Source organism: Canis lupus, chromosome 28 (assembly GCF_011100685.1).
Source record: "Canis lupus familiaris isolate Mischka breed German Shepherd chromosome 28, alternate assembly UU_Cfam_GSD_1.0, whole genome shotgun sequence".
Taxonomy (NCBI): domain Eukaryota; kingdom Metazoa; phylum Chordata; class Mammalia; order Carnivora; family Canidae; genus Canis; species Canis lupus.
The window spans coordinates 404,372-428,720 of NC_049249.1; the positions used below are offsets into that span (position 1 = coordinate 404,372).

The window sequence follows — 24,349 nt, forward strand, 5'->3', positions numbered from 1 at the left end:
TTTTTTAAGGTCTCAGGGCTGGTTTTAGTGTAATCTGTACTCAGGATGGATTGATTGAGTCCTCACCAATTATACTTTAAGGTAATGCCTTCTAAGGAGAATGGCACTTTGCAGCTCATAGAGTTTGCAGAAATTCTTCTGATTCCCACAAAAATCCTTCAGAGGAGGGACACCTGGGTGGCTGAGTGGTTGTCTGCCTTCAGCTCAGGGCGTGAACCCAGGATGGGGTGGTGGGGTCGAGTCCTGCATCCGGCTGCCTGCAGGGAGCCTGCTTCTCCCTCTATGTCTTTGCCTCTCTCTCTCTATCTGTGTCTCTCATGAATAAATAAATAAATCTTTTAAAAAAATCCTTCAAAGGATTCCTTCAAAGGCAAGGCAAAATGATCCCCATAAGCAGATGAAGAAACTGAGAAGGCAACTGACTTAAGATTCTAAAAGTCTGGCTCATAAGTGCAATTTAAGTTTCTAAAATAAAGCACGGGAGGGTGGGTTGTAAACTAACAAGACTAATTAAAGCTACATATGTTTAAATTATGACTCAATGGAATTATGGGGAAAAGGAGATAGAGCAGCAGAAGTAAGGCAAGAAAAAAAAGGGGGGGCAATTAGAAGTAGAGCTGCCAGTGACCAAGAATAAAATGAAAACCAAGTCTGGCGAAGGAGAGTTAACCAGACAGTCTCATGTGAGAGGTAAGGGAGGGAAAACAGCTAAAAACACTGACCTCAGGGCCAATACGGAGAGGAAGATGGAAATATCAAAGCATAGTGGCTGAGAGGGCAGGTCTTGAATCTGAGTTGGACTGACTCCTATCTACCTTAGGAAACTTAGTTTTTTCCTCTTTACCCATCTATAACACGACTTATTGCATCTGACACACAGTAGCTTCTCAATAAGCACTAGCTATTCATATTGATCAACATTGACTATAAAGTGAGGGCAGAGGATAGGGTGGGGACAAACCCACAAAACGAGGGCTTTTGAGAGTAGAAATGGCATCACCCATAGAGCTGCGCCATTAGGGCATCACCTGGGAACTTGTTAGAAATGCAGACTCAGGCCCTCCCTGGGCTCTCTTAGAATCTCTATTTTGTTTGTTTGCTTGTTTTTTAAAAGATTTCTTATTTATTTACTTATGAGACATACAGAGAGAGAGGTAGATACATAGGCAAAGGGAGAAGTAGGCTCCTTGTGCGGAGCCTGATGTGGGGCTCCATCCCAGGACCCTGGGATCATGACCTGAGCTGAAAGCAGATGTTCAACCACTGAACCACCCAGGTGCCCCCAGAATCTTTGACAAGATCACTGGATGGTTCATCCGCCTATTATAAGTTACAGATAGTACTGCCCTAGGTCCCATTGATTATTTGGAAGAACCAGTTACGATGGCTGGTGGGCGATGGCTGTAGCCAGCTAAAATTTGGAGGTAGAATTACTGTGTTAGGTAACCAGGAAGATCGTACCTAGGGCTTGCTCCAGGGTACTTGAGTAACTACTCTCTCAGATGAAAGGGGAGGAATTCAGTGGAGGATTTATGGACTGAGGCCATAAACCTGGGCCAGCTGCACAGTGTCAGGTGGGGTTATTTGGCCTACACACAGAAACTGTGCGTGAAGGGGACCTATAAAAGAGGATAATATGTGAGGGAAGGGTGACAAACAGGGCCAGAGACAAGGGAGATTGAGAAGGAGAGAGATGGATGGTCAGCAGAACTGTTTTTATATGGGCTCTCTTACAGGCTGTGTGCCCACCCACACTTCCCTGCCCCCACCAAGAGCACCCCTATGGTCCAGCTAGGTCCTTCCTCTATAACCTTCTTCCTCTATAACCTCAAGTCCTCAAGTGAGCATGACTGATGGAGAGGCAGCATGGGCAAGGGGCGGCACCCAAGAAGTTTTGCATCACTTTCCAGATATTCCTAAAGGCTTACAACACAGTTTGAAGAGAGTAGCATTACATTCACTTTCTAGAAAGGCGAAGTAAACACTACCTTAAAAATAAAAGGATTCGGGACACCTGGGTGGCTCAGTGGTTGGGCGCCTGCCTTCCGCTCAGGTCATGATCCTGGAATCCAGGATTGAGTCCCACATCGGGCTCCTTGCGTGGAGCCTACTTCTCCCTCTCTCTGGGTCTGCTTCTCTCATGAATAAATAAATAAATCTTTTTTTTTTTTTTAAAGCCAAGTTTTTTAACTAAATAAATAAAAGGATTCACGCAGACCAACTCAACCAAAATAGGTTCCATGGAGCACTGTTATGCCAGACCTGGGGATTGAGATGCTGGGAATTCAAAATATCAGACTCATTCCTCCCCAAGAGGGGCTAACTGGCAGGGGAATGAGCACAGATTCTATAGGCATCTGAAAGAATCTGTGACTTCTCAAGACTGCAAATAGTGGGGTGCCTGGGTGGCTCAATCCATTGAGCATCTGCTTTTGGCTCAGGTCATGATCTTGGGGTCCTGGGATAGAGCTCCTCATAGGGCTCTCTCCCCAGTGGGGAGTCTGCTTCTCCCTCTCCCTCTGCCCCTCCGCCCCCAAACCCCCTCCACTCATGCTATCTTTCTCTTTCTCAAATAAATGAATAAAATCTTAAAAAAAAAAAAAAAGATAGGGCACCCAGGTGGCTTAGTGGTTGGGCATCTGCCTTTGGCTCAGGTCGAGATCCCAGAATCCTGGGATGAGGTCTTGTATCAGGTTCCCTGCCGGGAGCCTGCTTCTCCCTCTGCCTCTCTCTCTCTCTCTGTCTCTCTGTCTCTCTGTCTCTCTTTCTCTCTCTGTGTCTCATGAAAAAATAAATAAAAAATATTTTTAAAAAAAGAGACTGGAAATAGCCCTCAACTTTCTCCACTCTGTATTTAAATCTATGATTATCCTTCTATTTTGGCCTTTTCAAAGACTCCAACATTGCTTTGAACCCCCTGGAATCCACTCTTATATTTCTTATTTTGAGGAGTGGTATATTTGTCCATAGAGAGAAGAACATCTTCTTAATTCCTTTCTTGGTCCCTGCTTCTCCCATCCCTGATAATCATATTCCCATCCCCATGGATTCTGCCTCTTTAAACCCTCTTGGATCCTGTGCTGTGCTGAGGAAAGCTACTACTGACCAGTGAGAGTCAATAATTAAATCTCTAGAAATTTCACAAGCTGGTTGTTAAACATAATCATTGTAAAAATAAATAAATAATAAGTTGCATGAACTTCCAATTAAATAAATTATATTCATAATATATTCAAAATCCACCATTAATTATTTTAGTACATTTGATTATTGCCTATCTCTTCAGCTCCTTTAAATCAATTGCATTTGTGTGGCGGAGATACTATATAATGATATGTTAGTACATATCTCTTCAAACTTTGTGTTCAGTAATTGCACCTTGAAAGCTTGGAATTGACCACAGAGGGAATATTTACACCACAGAAATTGGCAAAATGTACACATCAGGGCTTGATTTGTTGTTTTGTTGATGATCTAGACTTAAGAAAGTGATGGAGAAAATGTTAATCATTCAGATTAAACCTAAAAGTGGGTCACGTCTCTAGCTGTGCTATTGTGAATAGCACAAAAATTGAGGAACTGTTCTTCCAGAATTCAAAAACTATTATCCAATTCAGCAGTCACTCATGTCAGTGACAAATGAGTGAAGTTAAAACATTCACCTTCATTGCTTAACTTCTTACTTGCCAGTATAAACCAAAAAGCAGCCAGCATTCATGTTGGGACTATACTCATTGGTTAATTGCAAACATAGGCTGACTAAGAGTTCAGCAAAATCGATGTATGCAGTCTGTGTGAATCAACTGGCTGTATGAAATTTGCAATGAAGAGTCATATATTGGGATCCCTGGGTGGCGCAGCGGTTTGGCGCCTGCCTTTGGCCCAGGGCGCGATCCTGGAGACCCGGGATTGAATCCCACGTCGGGCTCTCAGTGCATAGAGCCTGCTTCTCCCTCTGCCTGTGTCTCTGCCTCTCTCTCTCTCTCTCTCTCTCTGTGACTATCATAAATAAATTTTTTAAAAAATTAAAAAAAAAGAGTCATATATTTTACTACTCATCAATTGTGCAATACGCATATCCTTCATGTAAATAAAATTTATTATAAACATATATATGTGTATAGTACGCACGTTTGTTTATTTTTCTTTTCACTGTGCTGGAAGCTCCTGATTGGAGGGTCTGGAACATTCCCTGCTCATGTTTCCCTAGGTCAGTATGTCTGTTGGCATCCCAGCCTTGATCCCCTCCAACCCCACATGGATATTACTACCAGAAGAATCTTTCTGATATTTAAATGCAATCATGGCATCCCCTTATTAAAATTATTAGTGGTTTTCCAGAACTTTCTAAATGGGATGCAAGCCATAGAAGGCTTTTCTTGCTCTGCTCTGTTCACCTCTGTAGCCTCCTCTTCTATCAGATGCTCACATTCACACTTCACTACAGTTATGCCAAACTGCCTGCTATTCCCAGAATATCCTTTACTTATTCATATCACTGGACTTTTATGCATGTTTTCCTCTGCCTGCGATAGCTTGCCCTAACTCCTCTCCTCCTACCTCCTGCTAGTTCACACCCAGCATTCAAACCTGTTCAAACACCATCTCTTCCAGGAGCCTCACCACTTCAGCACTTTCTACTGCCACATGTTGTCATGCAGGCTCACCTCTTTGGCTCCTGCATTCACCTGGAAGATTCTCCAGGCAGAGACAGGTGTCCCCAGAACCTAGCACTTGGCTTGGCAGCCAGGAGATACCTAGTAAGTGCTTGCTGAATTGATTAATTCATTGATTTCGGCTATAACCTATAGCAAATAACAGGATGTAGCCAGGAGAAATAAACACACTTCACCTCTGAATTCAGTTGTCACTTAAAAAACAAAAGTCATTGACACTTTATTTCCCATTGTTTTCTGGAAGTCAACTAAATAAAGCCCAGAATTCTACTCTAAAGCACTGACCTGCTTTAAGCATAATCAAAATATCCATTTCTCAAAGATAGTGACAGTTGTCATTTATTGGACTACTCCTCTGCTTCAAGCATGTGCTAAGTGCCTGAAATACATCACCTCATGTATCCTCAATAACTCTCTAATGTAGGTACTATTATCCCTATTCTACAGATGAGGAAAGTGAGTCTCAGGAAAATTAAAACATTACCTTTGAATTTGAATTTGCTAACAGATGCTGAATAGCAAAGTGATGATTCAAACAAGGGTTGGTCTGACTCTAAAACCCAAGTTTTCTCTGCTAAGCCCATTCTTCGCCGCTTTAAAGCAAATCCACATTTGAACCAGGCAGGCTCCTATAGTAGCCTTGAATAAATAATACTCCAAATAATACTGCAGAATTCCTAACATGGGGCTTAGTCCAGTTGTGTTATCCTTATTCCTGATACCCAAAGCTAAGGAATGGATTTGCCCTTCCCCTGACCCAGATTTATGGAAGAAAAGTGAACATCACCAAGAAGTACCTGTGTCCTGAGTCAGAGGCTGCATCCGAAAGTCTCTGCAATCATGATCAGGTCTAGGCCTTCACCAGGGACAATTTTTCAACAACAAGCAGGGGTCTCTTGCTCACCTCTGTTGAGCTACTGAGGCCCCTGGCACTGCTGCCACTGTTTACTGTTTGTTACTAAGCACTTGGCTGCCCAGGGAGTGAGTCAACAAAGGGCCTTCCCTTTCCTGACTCTTGTTTTCTTGCCCTGAGCCCCGTGCAGTCTCTGGCCTATTCACAAGCAGAGCCACCCCACTATAACTGCGTCCCCAAGGCCCGTGACCTGTAAGAGAGCTTGTAAGAGCTCTAGTGGATTAGGTGCCACTGAAGACAATAGGATTGTGGCTCAGAGTGAGCTTTTACACGGATGTCACTTTATTTCCTGGTCCAATCAAAAGAAAGGGCCTTGCAAGGAATAAGGGGGCCAGCCAAGAGCCGAGTCTTAGTTTCATTTATTCAACAGCCCTCCATGCTGTTCAACAGGGTTAGACTTTGGACCTGCAGTCGGCAGGGCAGAGTAACAAGCAAGATCATGATGAGGAACAAAGACCTGGAACTGCTAGGGCGAAGGCAAGAGGAATGTGGTTGTGATTGTTATATACACACAAAATTAATCATCATGATAATAAAAATAACTAAATAAACAAAGAAGGTAGGAGGAAACTTTTGGAGGTGACAAATAGGTTTATGGCATAGATCATAGTGATGCTTTTGCAGGTGGATGCTTATCTCCAAATTCATCACGTTAAATAAATACATTAAATATACACAGCTCTTTCTACATCAATCATACCTCAATAAAATGCTTTGTTTTTTTTTTAAAAGAGGAATGTGGTCAGAGAAAGAGGAAGAGGAATTGTCACACTCTCTGGTACTTGGATTCAGAAAAGAACCAGCAGAGGAGAAGAACAGCAAGAATTAGATTCTAGCTCTGCAGAAGTAGGGGTGGAAGAACAGGTCTTTGGAGCCCCCTAAATAAACAGCAATTTCAAAACTGACTTTCAAACAAAAATATGCATTTTACCTCATATATTGACCAAAAAATAAAATGACACTTGATGAAACTCAGTGCTTGAGAGCATGGTGGACAAGCAGTCCCTTGCCAGTAGTGGGAATGTAGATCGGTGCCTGCTTTCAATAGGGCATTTGGTAATATTCATTAATACTGTAAATGTAACAAAAAAACTGTAAATGTACAAAGCATTTGGAAACCTATTTGTGAGGAACTGCCCCATGAGCATTCTTGCAAATGTTCACTCAAGCACATATAAAAGGACACTTACTGCAGTATTTTCTTTTTGTTATGGTGAAAAGCTGGAAGCCACCAAAATGTCCATCAGTAGTGGACAGGTAAGTAGACTGTTGTTCACACACATTGAAAATCGAACTACACGGGATCCCTGGGTGGCGCAGCGGTTTGGCACCTGCCTTTGGCCCAGGGCACGATCCTGGAGACCCGGGATCGAATCCCACATCGGGCTCCCGGTGCATGGAGCCTGCTTCTCCCTCTGCCTATGTCTCTGCCTCTCTCTCTCTCTGTGACTATCATAAATAAAAAATAAATAAAATAAAATAAAAAATAAAAAATAAGAAAATCGAACTACACAGCTATGCAGAGGGAGGCAGATCTGCATGTGCTGGCACTCAACGCTTACCCAGAAAGCCTTTTAAAAAGCCAGAAGTGTGGATTCGACCTGTATGATTCCCCTTTGTGAATAGCTATATAAATATTATATAATACATTCTTTATATATATATCTATATTATATATTAAATTATACATATTAAATATTCATGTATATTCTTTATCTAGAAGGAATCATTGGGAACTTAACAGTGATTGTTTTGTGGAGCGAGTTTTAAATGTTATTAATTAATCATGAGTTATTATTTAATCAGGAAAATTATTGTCCATTTTTGGGCTTTTCCCCTGCACCCTTGTGTTATACTATGGGTTTTTTTTAAAGCAGTAAACATTATACAATATCTTACAAAATTTATTTTTTCTTCCTTAAAGCTACTTGCTCTCCACACTAGGTAGTAAAGGATTTTACAATAATCACAACCATCTTGTGCTGTTTCTCCCAAATCTGTCCCTTCATCAGATTCAGAATGGACCTTGGTAAATTCTCAGCAACATCCCACACCTGCTGAACCTGACTCTCTGGGAGGGAACAGAGGGATCCGCATTTTTTTTTTTTAAGATTTTATTTATTTATTCATGAGAGAGACAGAGAGAGGCAGAGACACAGGCAGAGGGAGAAGCAGGCTCCATGCAGGGAGCCTGATGTGGGGCTCCATCCCGGTCTCCAGGATCACGCCCTAGGCTGAAGGTGGTGCTAAACTGCTGAGCCACCCAGGCTGCCCGGGATCTGCATTTTAACAAGTGGCTGGTAGTTTTCATTTAGTAACTTGTTCAGGCCAACCATGTGCAATTGAAGAAACTGAGTCCCAGAGGGAGAAAGTGAACACTTCCAGTCATGAGGCTGGCTCCTAGGAGAACAGAGAGTAACATCTAAGTCATTGACACCCAGGGACATGCCGGTTTGCTTAAAGTCATTGCTGCCTTCACCTCTTTTGTTACAAATATTAGCACTCAGTAACAATTGCCTTCTGTACTTATCTCTGCTAAGATTTCATTCATTCAAATTAAAGCAAGGAAAAATCCTAATTCAGTACTGAGATTTAGGGATTTGCATATTTTTAGAAAATCCGATTGCTTCACTTTCAAGAATCATGTTTATTCATATTTAAATACAGTTCCTTAAAGTAGGAGATAAAATCAAGTAGAATTTAATACTAAAACCAATTCCCAGTTATGCCCCTTATTTTATTCTTGCTACCAAGGATATGTCCAATGTCTATACTGACTTATACTGCAAATTAGTTACATCTAAAATAATAAAGTTTTATTATTCTAAACAAAATCCAAGACCTCTCACACTTTGCTGGTGAGAATACAAAAAATGCACGGCTATCGTGGAAAATAGTTTGGCAGACTCTTAAAAAAACTAAACATGCTTTTGTCAGTAATTGAACCTCTGGCATTTTTCCCGAAGAAATGAAAGCTTCTGTCCACCCAAAAATTTGTACATGATTGTTTGTCAGCTTTATTTACAACAGTCAAAAACTGTTCACAACCAAAATGTCCTACGGTAGGTGAACGGTTAAACAAACCAGGGAACATTCAAACCACGGAATCCTACTCAGCAATAAAAATGAATGAACCATTGGTACATGAAACACTTATATGAATCTCAAGGGCATTAAGTTGAGTGGAAAAGCCAATTTCAAATTGTCACATACAGTATTTAAAGAGTATATATACTCTATTTATATCCTCGCAATGACAAAATTCTAGAGATGGAGAGAATACTTTAGTGGTTGCATGAGGTTAGAGATGATGGAAGGAGGGGTGATTATAAAGGGCTGGCACAGGGCAACCTTTCTGGTGACTGGAGAGTTCTGCATCTTGCTTGAGATGGTGGCGATGCAGAGGGTATGTAGCTCTGTCCACCCCTGGACTGAGCCTGCTTTCAAGGCTTGTGCAGGTCTCTCTCAGTGTAGGTGTGGCTGTAGCTTGGATATGAAGACCAAAGGCACCTCACCATGTGTGTGGCAGAGCCTGAAGAGCAGCAGCCCAGTCTGAGACTACAAGTCCAAGGCAGCTGTTCTCATAAAACCCAGAGGCTCAGAACTTTCATTTCAAATGTAGTCTTGCAGGAAGTTATAAAAGTACATTTGTCAGGGTAACGGGACAGACATATTTAAAGTCTGGTGGCCTCCATTTACACCCTGGCCCTGGGCCCTGCAACAGTTAGGAAGGGGCAGCCCCTATTCACTGATGGTGTCTGCCCTAGGCTTTCCATTTGTCTCCCCACCATCTTCTGTAGGACCTCAACAAGTCCTTGACCATGTCACTTCACCTTCCTCACCCCACATCTGCCATCCACTCCTGTATTCACACATAGCCTTTGTCATTACGAGTCATTGCATCACCTCCAAAATTTACATTTCAAATATCCTAAGTTCAGACACTTATTTTTCTAGCTTGTTGACTTGAAGTTATGTCCACTCTGACAAATTTTTGTGCCCATGAAGACCTGAAAGCCCTGGGTCCTACCACTTTTTCACTGAGCATCACTTAACCCCTGTACTTTCTTCCCTCATTATCCAGCTTTGAGTCCATGGTCCATGTGGGCAGAAATTCCTGCTAGCCATCCATCAAAATCTGTTCTCCCCTTCTTCCTGGGCATACATCCAGACTACACTTCCCAGCCTTCTTTGTGGCTAGGTGGAGCCATAAGGCAGAGTTCCAGCCAGTGGACAGGTTGTTCATCCACCCCTCCACAGCAGGGGGTGCTAGAAAGGTAGTGAAGATGATCTCAGGGACCTCGGAAGTCACAGATTATAGATGGCAGAGTCCCCTTCAGCCTGGGATCCCAATTTCCACCCATCTAGAATATTTTCCTTGGAGTGTTAAGAAAGAAAAGAAATATGTTGTCTAAGCCATCAGATTTTGTCACATCAGGACAGCGTGTCACTAAAATCATTCACCTGTAGGTCACTGGGAGCATGAGCTACAACACATCATAATGACTAAGAGGAGGATTGTTAAGCTAAGACCACCTAGATTCATATCCCAGCTCTGCCACTTACTGTCTTGGCTACCTAAGCAATATCCTGACTCTGGCTGTGCTGTGTCTCCTCATCTGTGAAATGGAGGAGGGAGACAAGTTAACACTTGTCAAGAGCATAGAGCAATTAGACCAGTGCCGGCACAATAAGCACCAAGTGTCTACTGCTACTGCATATGCCCCTCTGCTTCTCTGCTTCCACCTACCGCACCCTCATGTCCATGCAGCTGAGCCAGGCTGAAGAACAGCACGAGCCTGCGCTAAACGGTCTCACTGTGCACCCATGGCCACACAGCTCAACCACATCACCCAATAATCTCACCACATTTCCCTAGCCTGGTTGCCGTCAACTCTCCCAGGGCACAGTCATGCTGTCTCCTCTCCCCCACCCCTCCATGCTCAGCAGATAGTTTCAAGCTGTACTGAAGAGGGAGGATCTGTACAGGAAGAGCCCCTTCATGGTCTCAGCATCAAGTCTATACCTCTTGCTCTCCCCGGTCTCTTCCCTCACCTCTCCTCTCCTCAATCTTCCCAAATCAGGCTCTCCCTCACAGGAGCCCCGGGAAGGGCTATTTTTCAGGCTGCTGAGTTCCAGGATCAGGTCTCAATGCTCATAATAGTTGATCTGCTGCAGCACTGGATTAGTCTTCCTTCCTTAAAATGCTTTATTCTCCTGGATTTCAGAATGAATTCCTCTGACTTGCCTCCTGCCTTGCCAGACACTTCTTCAATCCTTGTGCTTTCTTCCCTCCTCCTGCTGACCTCTAAGTGCTAGAATACCTGGGGATTTCTTCCGCGGCCTCCTTCTCTCCTCTTTCAACACTCACTTGCCACATAAGATCTCAACTCCCATGGCTTTACCTATAGGCTGATGAATCCCTAATTCATTTACAAACAGCCCTTACCTCTCAAATAAACTGGATTCTTTTCTACAACTGTCCACATATCTTCATTTTGACGTCAAATAAGAAACTCAAATTGAAGTTTATCTGCGAGAGGCTTGGTGATTTCAATCACCTGAATAAACCCTTTCTCCTTCCTCAGTCTAATTATCTCAATTAATGGCACCACCCTCCACCCATTTGCCCAGGTCAAAAAAACTGATAGTCACTTTTGAGTGTCTTCAGTCTCTCAAACCTCATGTCTGACCAATTGGCAGGCTGTTTAAAACATATACTGGACCTGACGGCTCCTTCTCAGCACCACCCCTTATCTTCTGCCAGAACCACCATCCTCTCTAACCTGAAACTGCACAGTAGCTTCATTGCTGGTCCTGCGTTAACAATTGGCCCTTCCCAGAATATTCTCCACTCAGCCATCACAACTGTCTTTCTAAAATCAAAGGCAGATCATGTCCTCACCTCGTCAACATCTTCCCATGGATGTCCATCACACCAGTGACGTAAAAGCTGAAAGTCTTGCCAGGGCTCACGAAGGACAATCTAGCCCGGCTACCACACTCTCCTCTTGACTTCCTGCACTCCAGTCACGGTGGTATTTTTGCCCCTTCAAACAGGCCCAGATTGTTCCTGATCCAAGGATTTTCTTTTTTCTTTTTTTAAAGATGTTATTTATTTATGATACACACATGTAGAGAAAGAGAGGCAGAGACAGGCAGAGACAGGCAGAGGGAGGACAGACTCCATGCAGGGAGCCTGACTAGGGACTCCATCCCAGGTCTCCAGGATCACACCCTCACCCTCGGCTGAAGGCGGCGCTAAACCGGCGCTACACCGCTGAGCCACCCTGCTGCCCTGATCCAAGGATTTCACATGTTGTTTCCCCCCACCTGGAATGTTCTTCGCTCAGATCTTCATCTACTTACTTCATCACTTCATTCAGGTCTCTGTTCAAGTGTAGCATTCCTAGAAAGGCTAACCCTTAGGTAACACGCCTTCATCATCCTGGATTCCCCTTGCTTCCTTCACCTCTCTTTGTACTAATTATTGTTTTTATCTTAATAGCATGTGTTTATTGGTTGGCTTGTTTATTCTCTATTCTACCACTGACAGATAAAGCTATATGAAGGCTGGGACTTTACCCATCTTACTTATTGCTTTTGGTATGTTTTCAGCTGTGTGTGGCAAGTGAAACAATGGAAAGTGACTCAGGCAATCAAGGACATCTGTGTTCTCACATATATGTGTCTTCAACCATTCAACAGCCTCAGAACCCTGGGTTGACATTTCTTTTCTCCTCACACTGAAGAATGGCTATTGCAGCTCCAGCCTTATGTCCTGACCCAGCCATGTTAGAAGAGAGAGAAAGAACTTCATTTCCTTACATTTCATTAGAATCTTTTTCAGAATCCTAGCAAACTTCCTCTTTTATATTGTTGTCCATAGGAGGTCATGGGCAAATCCCTAAACCAAAGTGGAATAGGATGACAGTGATTGGCTCAAGTCAATCATGGCTTCCCGCTGGAAAGGAGGACCAACCCATCTTTCTGGAGCACCTGTTCCCTGATGTCTGCACATCAGGGGATCTGACACCAAGGATGATGGAGGTGTGATTACTAGATGAGAAACCAAGAATATCTGCCATTCCAATACACCTAGAACAGTGTAGTCAGAACAGATAGTCAATAAATACATGCTGACTGATTGATGTAATGTTTGTGCCTTGATAGACTAAAAGTGACCCAGACTTTCATCATGCACCCATGATGAAATGCAGAGATGAACTTTCTTTGGTCCAGTCTTGTTCATCTTCCATAGCAAACCTGTGAAGTCAATGTCTATTTACTACTTTTCAAAGAAGAAGATTAGAGCTTAAAGAGGTTGACTGAATTTGTTAAGGGCATCCAGCCAGGAAATGGGTATAGTGCTCAAATCCAGGGAGAAGCTTCAAAAATGGCAGAAATTGCACTCAAGAACAGCGGGATGATGGGCAGTGAGTGGTCTTACAAGAGCAGGACCAAGAATTACTTTCTTTAATGAGACTGTACTGTCTATCAAGGCTTTTTATATATAGCCTATGATTCCATATGCACACATACTAGAAATTAGGTAGTATTGTCTCCACTTAAACAGATTAGGAAATTGAGACTCATAGAAGTCAAATAATTTGCCCAAGGATACATAGCTGTAGCAGATGGCAAAGTTAGGATTTGGACTCCAAAGAGTCACACTTCAAACCCTATATTCCTTCCACTAGAAGAACCAGTGCAAAGGAAAGCCTTGAAGAGGTGAAGAAGTAGCTTTCTTTGAGGTGAAAGAAGGAAAAAGCTGAGTGAAAGGACACAGAAATTTTAAGGCTGATGGGGGAGAATTTGAGAAATTTCATGTCATATGGCCTGAATCTTTTTAGGAAAGTAGCTCACAAAGTCAGTTGAAGTTCAGACTTAAAAATCGAAACAATTTTGGTTTGTGGTGGGCCCTGAGAAGACTGAGATAGTGATCAGTTTGAGGGGAATAGCAAAGATGATAAGCAGCAGGTGGGCCATGGGAGCTATGTGGAGGGTCAGAGAATCAGGAAGCCCAGAGGGAGGCCCAGTGAGGAGAGATGACTGGGACAAGGCACAGACAAGTGCCAAAGATGGGCTCAGTGCCTGACATTGCATGTCCTCTCAGTGGATGAGGGCAGGGATTTTTAAAGACCAGACATCAAAGACCATCCAAATCTGGAGCGGATGGCACCTGGGCAGTTTTTGAGGAAGACTGGCAGAATGGGAGCTTTAGACATAGAGGAAGGAGGATCCTGGTAAATATCATGGAAGGGCCCGGTAGTGCTGAGCAGGACAGGTCTAGGCTCCGTGGGATCTATATGTGATCAGAAAGGACAGGGAAAGTAGAGAGACAGGGGAGGGGGACAGAGCCAACTGTGACTGGCAGGCTAGCCAGAAATGTCAGGGCAGGGCCTGAGACCTGCCGCTTTTACTTACCTGCTTCAGGGCTAAACTTTTAACTTCTGCTAAGCTTACGTAGTCAGGTGCAAGGGCATCTGACAAATGTGTGTGATTTGGAATGACTGACAGTGTTGCTGCTACTCACTGAGAAAAAATTTGGGCACTGTTTTCCTAGGAACCGTAATTGAAAGGAAGGCATATACCTTAATAAGACTCTCATGGCAAGGTTCTGTGGTCCAACTCTGTAAGTCACAAGGAGGGTCCTCACAGCCTGAGCAGAACGATCTACCTCACTCACAGTCAGATACTGTGCAGGCAGACACCTTTTCCCTGTTCGTTTAACCTTATGTGGTTGGCTCTCCTTTCAGGAGCAATGATTTCAATGGAATGTTCTGGTCCAGGTAGAAAAGAGGGCAGGTCTGGAACTCAAAAACACAGCAGCAGTACACTAGGGCCAGAATCCACTAAAGCCAGCTCTACAGACAGAGGAGGATCAAAGTCCTTTGGGATACAGATGGAGATAAATACAGGTCAAGGCCACCAAACTGAAGGTTGAAGACGCCAAACTCCTATGTCCTTTCTTCTCATGGCAAGTGCTAGGTTGCTGGCAAGGTGCTAGGAACAAACAGATAACCTCTTGAGTGCCCAACTGACAAAGGAAGCACAAAATTCAGGAAAGGGGCCCATTCTTTGTTGGTTTCTCTACCACTGAGAAGGTGAGCTTGGCCATAGCGGACTCTTTGTGATTGCTCCTTCCACATTACACACAGCAGTAGACATCTCAGATTTGCCAGTAATAAAAGGGCCGGGCACACTACCCTCCCACCACTTCTTGTCCAAATGTTACCCTTGTTGAATGAGACAGCTTTCATTCATAAACGGCCCACAGTGGCTCTGTGGGGAGGGCTGCTATTGGGCCCTGAGGTGGGAAAGTGGTGCTTGACTTTGCCCTGCTGCCTCTGCTCTTAGTGGCAGCCATAGCTATGCACTCCCAGCACCACCACCACAGTTCCTTCTGACACTCCTTTCCCCGCCCTCAACAGCCTGCCCATCTGGGGATGAGAAGTCTGCCTCTCCAGGTCTTGCCCTAGCTCCTGCTGTGACCTCCTGCATCTGCTTGAGTTTTCCATTCACAGGCAGGGGCCTGGCCTAGAAAAGTATGAGAACAATGAAGCTTCCCCATCCTCCCATGGCTCACTCATTCATCAATTCCACCACTCAACAGCCATGGGAATTTGTATGAATTACTTTACTTTTCTGTTAAAACGGAATGATTGTGAGAATTAAGTGAGTACAGACACAGATACAAGTTAATTATCATCATCTACTGAAATCAACCCTGTGGCAGGCACACTTCACAATGCAAAGGAGAGTGGTAAATGAGGTCTGTGTATAAATGGCTTAGTACTGGGGAGGCTTGCAATACTGCGCCTCCATCTATAGTCCATTATCTGTGGAAAAACATATTCTTGAATAAAGCATTTCTTTTAGAAATTTAGATTCTTAGAAATCTAGGAATTCTTTATATTCTCTTGGGTTGTGAGCTCAATGTCAATATGGTTTCTTACCGTGAACTGAAGCATTCATCCAAACCTGAGCAAGAGTTCATAAAGAAAGGAGTGGTATGCATTGTCCAGGATGTTTTTCTTTGCGCTTGTCAAGTTGCTGAAGAGAAAGCCTTTCTAAGAACAATGACAGGGCAGTCCCTTGTCCAACTATGCAGACTCAGCACACTGCATCTGGCCAGTGACCGTGACACCTGCTGGCCACCCCTGGAACCACAGCCAACTGCCTGGATGGGAAAAGCCACTGTTCTTTGTCAGAATGACCTTGAAGATCACTAGATGAGCAACACTGCCCAATTAAGGCAACCATCTATTAGAAATCAAAGAGAAAACAATACATTCCTTGGGAAGCAGCTGTGGCAGTGACTAGAGCCAGCCCTAAGCTGTAACTCCAGATGCCGCTGGTGAGGACCTTGGTGAACTTAGGCAAATGACCTATCCTCTCTAAACCCATTTCCTCATCTGAACAAGACTCTTAATATTACTTCTCATAGAATCATATGAGAACAATATGAAATTCTGGACTTCAATTCACCTCCAAGGGGAACTTTGGCCTCATGCCAGATCATTTTCTCCAGGCACAATATCAAAATCAAAGGTGCAGTGTAAGTGGCTCCAAGACAATTAGGATACACATCATTGATACCAACATGCCCAAACCAGAGGCAAAAACTTTTCTTGTATCTGGACAGAGATTGTATATTTCCACAGGCCTGCTAACTTTATTCCAATGTTCTCTTTCTGATCTATGGTCTTAAGATCTGAAGGGGCCCCCAGCCAAGGAAGATGGGAAAGCAGTATGTCCTAGACACATTGGACAGGAATGGAAAACCAACTGTGTCTAAGCTGCTAAAGACCGGTTCATTCCACCAGAGGGAAAATGGAAGTGACTGGCTGGGTCAATCACCCAAATTCTCTAACTTTGCTTTCCTGGGATGCCTTTCTCACTTTTTTTTTTTTTAAAGTATTTTTTTAAATTTTTTTTATTTATTCATGATAGACATAGAGAGAGAGAAAGGCAGAGACACAGGCAGAGGGAGAAGCAGGCTCCATGCCGGGAGCCTGACACGGGACTCGATCCCAGGACTCCAGGATCGCGCCGTGGGCCTAAGGCAGGCGCTAAACTGCTGAGCCACCCAGGGATCCCCAGCCTTTCTCACTCTTTATCCATCTCTTGACACTGTGCCAAGCCTGGAGAAGACAGAGGTGAGCTAACTCCAAAGATGAGTACTTAGCATGAAAGTCCTCTACCCAGAACCATGACATCAGAAGCCAGAGTATTGGGTAATTTCTGTCCTTGAGTTCAGGCCAAAGAGTTCATATTTGTGAAGATGCCCCAGAGAATGTCTCTGGAGATGAATAGGATCATGCCTCCTGCTGAAGTCCCAGCACTGCCCTCATGCAGCTCCCCTCCCCTCTCCTGGGCCATGGCCACCACTGCTGGCTTCTGCTACTCCCACTGCTGATGAATGTATCCATCAAACCTGGATACTTTGAAAGCCTGGGAAGCAACAGATAGAAAGTGGGCCCACCTTAGACAAGTTGAGACATCTAGTCACACTACCTACCTAACACAAAAGGCTCACAGTTTTTTCAATTACTCACTTTGAGAGATCTCTACTTCTGCTTTAGACCAACCATTCACAGTTACAAACATACCTAGAGGCTGCTGCATGCTGGAAACTTAAACTGCAGTATCTCATCCAATGCCTATCTGTCACTGCTGTTAAACTCCTTTTTGTGCATTGACAACCATTCTCAATCCTAAAGAACAGAAGGCACTCCCTCCATGTCTTAATTTTGCCCCAGTCTATGTGTCCTCTACTAGCCTCACTGTTCCTTCTGCTCAGGCTGGCTCCTGGGGTCCTTATTTCAATCTCCTTGCCCTTCATCTTTCCATTCGACAAACCCAGGAAACCACCCCCACCCCCCTAGCTTCTGGATACAACTCTTTTTTTTTTTTTTTTTTTTTCAGGCTGACTGGAAGCCACACCCTCAGGGAGCAGCATTTATTTATTTATTTATTTATTTATTATTTTTTATTGGTGTTCAATTTACCAACATACAGAATAACCCCTGGTGCCCATCACCCAATCACTCCCACCCCCCGCCCTCCTCCGCTTCCACCACCCCTAGTTCGTTTCCCAGAGTTAGCAGTCTTTATGTTCTGTCTCCCTTTCTGATATTTCCCACACATTTCTTCTCCCTTCCCTTATATTCCCTTTCACTATTATTTATATTCCCTGCATGAATGAGAACATATAATGTTTGTCCTTCTACGACTGACTTACTTCACTCAGCATAATACCCTCCAGTTCCATCCACGTTGAAGCAAATGGTGGGTATTTGTCATTTCTAATGGCTGAGGAATATTCCATTGTATACATAGACCACATCTTCTTTATCCATTCATCTTTCGATGGACACCGAGGCTCCTTCCACAGTTTGGCTATTGTGGACATTGCTGCTAGAAACATGGGGGGGCAGGTGTCCCGGCGTTTCATTGCATCTGTATCTTTGGGGTAAATCCCCAACAGTGCAATTGCTGGGTCGTAGGGCAGATCTATTTTTAACTCTTTGAGGAACCTCCACACAGTTTTCCAGAGTGGCTGCACCAGTTCACATTCCTACCAACAGTGAAGGAGGGTTCCCTTTTCTCCACATCCTCTCCAACATTTGTGGTTTCCTGCCTTGTTAATTTTCCCCATTCTCACTGGTCTGAGGTGGTATCTCATTGTGGTTTTGATTTATATTTCCCTGATGGCAAGTGATGCGGAGCATTTTCTCATGTGCGTGTTGGCCATGTCTCTGTCTTCCTCTGTGAGATTTCTGTTCGTGTCTTTTGCCCATTTCATGATTGGATTGTTTGTTTCTTTGGTGTTGAGTTTAATAAGTTCTTTATAGATCTTGGAAACTAGCCCTTTATCTGATATGTCATTTGCAAATATCTTCTCCCATTCTGTAGGTTGTCTTTTAGTTTTGTTGACTGTGGATACAACTCTTTAAGTGCTGTCTCTGCTTCTCTACCTGGGTTGACAAGGATTCTGGAGAAATATCTACAGTTATGTCACTTTGAATCCATGGCTTTCAATCCCTACCAAGTACCACTCAAAACTCCTTGACTTCACGGTTTACTCAGCACTCTCAAGCATCTTCTCTCTGATCTATAATCTGTAAGCCTTTTTGGAGTAAGAGGAAATCTAGTGCACCTGCTAGCCTCTTTAGGGGGATCTTATTTTTGTGTGTCTTCATAGTTTTGTTTTGTTTTTTATGATCACTATCTCTGCCCCTTGAGGCCAGCTCTCTGTATTTGGTTTTCTCTTTGGCTTGCCTCCTCCAGCCCTGTTCAGTCTGCCTCTCAGGGCTGTTGACCTCTAAAACAGTGAGGAAATTACGCCTTCTGATGTCCCAACCTGCTGTGAGAGCAGAGTGAGTCAAGTATTTGAATCTGATGTCCTTTCGTGTGGTTCTACCTTCTCTAAGTACACGGGTATGTGCCCTCACAAGATAATCCAAACAGCATGGTCCCTGTCTCTATACAGACACTCCTTCACTTGGTAGACCTTGCTTGATTGCTTGGTGGTAGAGAGAACCACATGCCATGGCGAGACCTTTAAGAAGAAGGTGTTAGTGACATCCCTATATTTCCTGCTGATTCCAAGGGAAGTCCTGCTCTCTGCTTGGCATAGGCTGACAGTTAACAACCACACCCTGACTCTACAAGGAAATAGAATACTGTGGGGTGGGGGTCGGGGGAGTAAGCTGGAGTCTGGGCTTGAGACCAGTCATCATGGAATATGATGCCCCTCTATTTACCCTGGATTACTTCTCCCTCAAGCATCAGTTGGCATGTAGATTGCCTTAGGTTCAGAAGGAATGTTCTCTTTCTCCCCTATGTAGTTGTCCTTCATTTCAGATGTCGTACTTTAAGGGTTATGGCCCCAGCCCCTGCCTTTTTCCTAGTATAGAACTTCTCCTCTCCTCTGCCTTCTTAGTTCCATGACAAGCTCAGAGCTGACCAGCCTGTTGCAGCTACGTCAACTCACAACTGAGAATTGATCCTGTTGGTTTTGACATGAAGGGCACTGGAATCTACTCTTAGAAGCAATGCTGTCTTGTATGGAAATCTGCTTCAGGAACAGGATAAAGGGGTGTTGAAATTCCTGTATCAGATTTTCTTTTAATCTCTGCTTTCTAGAAGCAAGAACACCTTCTCAGGTGGGCCTCAGGTCACCTCTAGAGTCAGAGAAATGAGATAAATCCTGTCCTATCAGAGGGCCCCAGCAAGGCAGTAGGAAGGAAACATCTCTCCTAGCATCACTTTTGCTTTCTGAGGGGTTCAAAATTCTGCCACTTGCAGGCAATGACTCTTAACCTTCCAGGGATGCCAGAATCTATCTTGTTACCCAATACCACCACAGAGAGCCTTTGGAATTTTAACTGATAACAAGTGAGAAATCCCAGGGTCTTTCTGACAAAGGGTCATTTGTGGAATGCCATTCTAGTATGAGTTCCAGTTTTACATCTGAACAGTGAAGGAAGTACCATGGACATGGAGATGTGTTCTCTCTGAAGATGCTGAGGGTGAGAGCCAGTAATGAGGTGCTGACTCCTCTCTACCATGGGGCCTGAACAAATTGCCTGCAGTATAGGAGTTACAAATGGCAAAATTCCACCAACCTAGAAGAAATTCTAGGCTAAATAAGTATAAATGAGGCAGAGACTCTGTTGAGAGGTCAGAGTTGGAAAGCTTTTCTGTTGGAAAGCTTTCTTTCTAAGTAGATATTTATTTAAAATAACAAAAAGTATTTTGTTAGGTACATGACTTCAACACCATATTCTTTCCCTCCCATTCATTTCCCTTTCTCTTCTTCTCCAGGGAATAAATATTGAATATCTTCAATATCTGGATGTGGATGGAAGGAGGAAAGTTTAGCTGAGGTACATCTAAGTTGTGGGAGGTGGAGGCAGAACATTAGAAAAAAGAGCCAACAATGAAAGTAAGGATACAGAGAGAAATTGAAATGTAAAAGCTATTGGAGGGTGGGTTGTCCTGTCAGATTTGCTCTGAGATTTTAAAATACAGAAAATATGTTGAATTAAGGCATTGGCTCTCAATCTTGGCTGTACATCAAAATTACCTGAGGGGTTTCAGAAAACTGCAAAACCCTGGTAGAGCTTTGAAAAATGATCTGGAGAAGTAGAGTCTAGGTTTGGTTAGTTTTAAAAGTTCCCAAGGTGATTTGACTGAGCTGGCTAACTTGAGAGCTAGTGTCCTAGAGCTGTGGTTCTCAAACTTGAATGGGCACCAGAAATACTTGGAATGCTCATTAAAACGCAGATGGCTGGGGGCCTCCCTTATGGCTTCTCATTCAGCTTGTCTTGAGTGAGTCTGAGAATCTACATTTCCAATAAGCCTCTGGGTGATGCTGATGATGCTGGCTGGGGACAACAATTTTAGAAGCAGCTTCTTAGAGGAGTAAATGCTCCCCATTTTTTCTATGAGAAATTGTGTATACTCAATCTATAGGTTTGAAGAGCTGGTTTGTCTCATGTGTGCTCTTGGAAACCATGTGCACATATGGGGGTGAAGGGAAAAAAGAAGCCCCAGCGAGGAATATAAAAAATAGTGAAAGGGAATAAAGGGGAAAGGAGAGAAAATGAGTGAAAATATCAGTGATGGTGACAGAACATGAGAGACTCCTAACTCTGGGAAACGAACAAGGGGTAGTGGAAAGGGAGGTGGGCAGGGGGTTGGGGTGACTGGGTGACGGGCACTGAGGAGGGCACTTGACAGGATGAGCACTGGGGGATATGCTATATGTTGGCAAATTGAACTCCAATAAAACAAATGTTTAAAAAAGGACTATATATATATATATTCTTTTTTTTTTTTAAAAGAAGAAGCCCCAGTGAGGAGGGGGATACTTTTGTAAGTTCAAATCAGAGAACTGATCATTTCTACCCCCACTTTGTTTTGTTCAAGTTGTAACTGAGGAACTCCATTCATTTTTGGTCCTGTCTTACCCCTAAGGAAACAAGCCACAGTTCGTGAAGTTGGAGAGATCACTTTGCAAGGTGAACACTCATCTTTCCTTTCCTCACACAACCAGGGCCTGCACTGCTCCCTCTGGAGCCAGCAGCCGCTACCTTGAAAGAGTCTGAAAGAGCATCCCAGAGCCAGGGGGCTAAACCCCTTCTTCTTGCAGAGGGACTAGATGTGACCAGGGGCATGATTAGAAAACCACACTGGGTGGGGCGCCTGGGTGGCTCAATGGTTGAGCGTCCAACTCTTGATTTCGGCCCAGGTCACGGCCTTCAGATTCTGAGATGGAACCCTGCGTTGGGCTCCACGCTCAGCAGCATGGAACTTACTTAAGGATTCTCTCCCTGTCCCTCTGCGCCTCCCTCAGCTCACTCTCTCTCTCTCCAATAAATAAATAAATAAATAAATTAATTAATTAATTAATTAATTAATTTTGTAAAGCATTAGACCCTATTTTAAAAAGAGAAGAGAAGGGAAGAGAAGGGAAGGGAAGGGAAGGGAAGGGAAGGGAAGGGAAGGGGAAAGGAGAGGAGGGAAGTGGAAGGAAGCCAAGCCAGACTGGGAAGCTTAAAAGTGAGGCAAAGGAAGGACAGGAGTGGAGGTGAGGTCAGGAGAGAAGGTGCATCCTTGGAGGTGTCCTTCATCGGACCTTAGTCAGTAAATCCCCTCTCTCTGGCTCCCCACTCTTGAATTGAAACCAGGGAACTAGGAAGTGAGGTAAAATTTCAACTTTGGTTACTGTACCTTTGAACAGCTTAGTGAGATCCACCTGACACATTAGTCAAAGGCCCAAATCCAACACAGTCTAGTATATGTGTGTGGTCTCAGGAGAATGACAAGGAAAGAGGTGCTCTGGACAGGGTGCAACCTCTTTCTGACTATCCCTCAGGGCTCCAGCAGAGACTGGGTTTAAGGGACCTATAGCCTCCCCTCCTTTTTTTCTCCCATCGCAGCCTCAGAGAGAGCCAAGAACTGGGTGTCCCCAAGACAAGTCTCCTGGGACAAAAGTCAAAAAACCTGAATTCCTTAGCTCTTCCTCCTTTTCTGAGTTAGGCCCCTATAGGTTAACCAGAGAGCATGATAGGTTAACAAAGAACAATGCCACGAGAAGGAAAGAGGCCCAGAGCCACATATGGGTAGAGAAAGCATTTTGAATTTGCAGAATATCAGAGATTATTGCAGTCAGTCACAAGCAGTGAAATGCTTTCTGAAATCACACAGATGCACATATACTTATATAAACATGTGGGATGTCCTTTCTAGATGTAGATAATTAGATGCTGACATGGTAGGTTGATGCTAACTTAGGAGCACTCCCTGTTGAATGAAACAGGGGCTGTTAATAGCATTACAGAAATGGACATGAAACTCACAGGAACTCTGTCCTGGCAACACCTCTCACTTCATAACCTCTCTGATTATATTGTCTTTTGTTACTTGGAGGTCTACTGCAGAGTAGGAGGTACCTGCCAATACTTCCATCTGTGTGTCTGGTCCTACTCCTGCTCTCCCAGAAAACTTACACTCATGCTTATTTCTTCAATTCTCTCTCTCAACAAAGTCTTCCCATCAGATGTAAAATACATTTGTCTTTCTTCACTGCCTGACTCACTTCTATGATCACTGCCTTACTTTTCTATCTCCCATTCATCCCTCAGTGCTTCCTAATCCACTCCTGGTTCTAAGTACTCTGGGATTTCAAGTTTCGTCTTATATTGATATTATTAAACACTCTTTTCTTCTTGAATTCTTCTTTCCTTCTACCTCCCTGGCAGCTCCTTTGCAGATTCGTCATCTTCATGGTCACTGAATGCTGAAGTTCTTTAAGGTCTGGCTCCCAGTCTTCTTCTCTTTTTGCTTCCTACCCGCTGTCCCATGGGCCTGGGCTAACTCCTCCATACCTGAGGTTTCAAGTTATCACTCTGTCAATGATTATTCTCTTCTTCCCCCTGGGTTTATTGAGAAATAATTGATATACATTACCATATAAGTTTCAGGCATACAGTACAATGGTTTGATTTACACATATTGTAAAATGATTACCACAACAGGTTCAGCTAATATCCATTTTGTCATATAGATACAATTAAAAGAAAAGAAGAAATTTTTTTTTCCTTGTGATGAGAATTCTTGAGATTTACTCTCAAGAGCTTTCCCATATATCCTACATCAATGTTAGCTCTAGACATCATGTTGTACATGGTACGCTTAATACTTATTTATCTTACAACTGGAAATTTATACCTTTTGACCTTCACCAATTCCCCCTTCTCCAATTCTGCCTCTGGCAACCACAAATCTAATCTCTTTTTCTATGAGTTTGGTTTTGTTTTCATTGTAGTTTTTAGATTCCATATATAAGTGAATATATATATATGTATGTATATAATTTTTTCAATGTGACACTTAAAACTACAAGCAACAAAATAAAAATAAACAACTGGAACTATATAAAACTATATCTATATATAGTTATATATAATATAGATGTGGTCTAGGTGGAAGATGATACATAATGGGTATATATATATATATATATATGAATGTATCCCACATATTTGTCTTTCTCCGTTTCACTGATTTCACTTAGAATTTGCCTTCAAGATCCATCCATGTTGTTGCAAATAATAGGATTACTCCTTTTTATGGCTGAATAATATTCTATTGTACATGCGTGTATCATAATTTCTTTAACCATTCATCCACTGATGGACACTTAGGTTGTTTCCATGTCTTGGCTATTATAAATAGCAGAGTG

At 43.3% G+C, this 24,349-nt stretch overlaps 1 protein-coding gene across 1 annotated transcript in view; it reads right to left on the reverse strand.

The window, feature by feature from the left end:
• Positions 1-15,667, reverse strand: part of FRMPD2 (FERM and PDZ domain containing 2) — a 119,838-nt gene extending 104,171 nt beyond the window's left edge. Inside the window, 1 exon segment of the mRNA XM_038578012.1 lies at positions 15,549-15,667. Coding sequence (XP_038433940.1) covers positions 15,549-15,567 — 19 coding nt within the window. The 5' untranslated portion in view covers positions 15,568-15,667.
• Between the last annotated feature and the right edge of the window lie 8,682 nt (positions 15,668-24,349).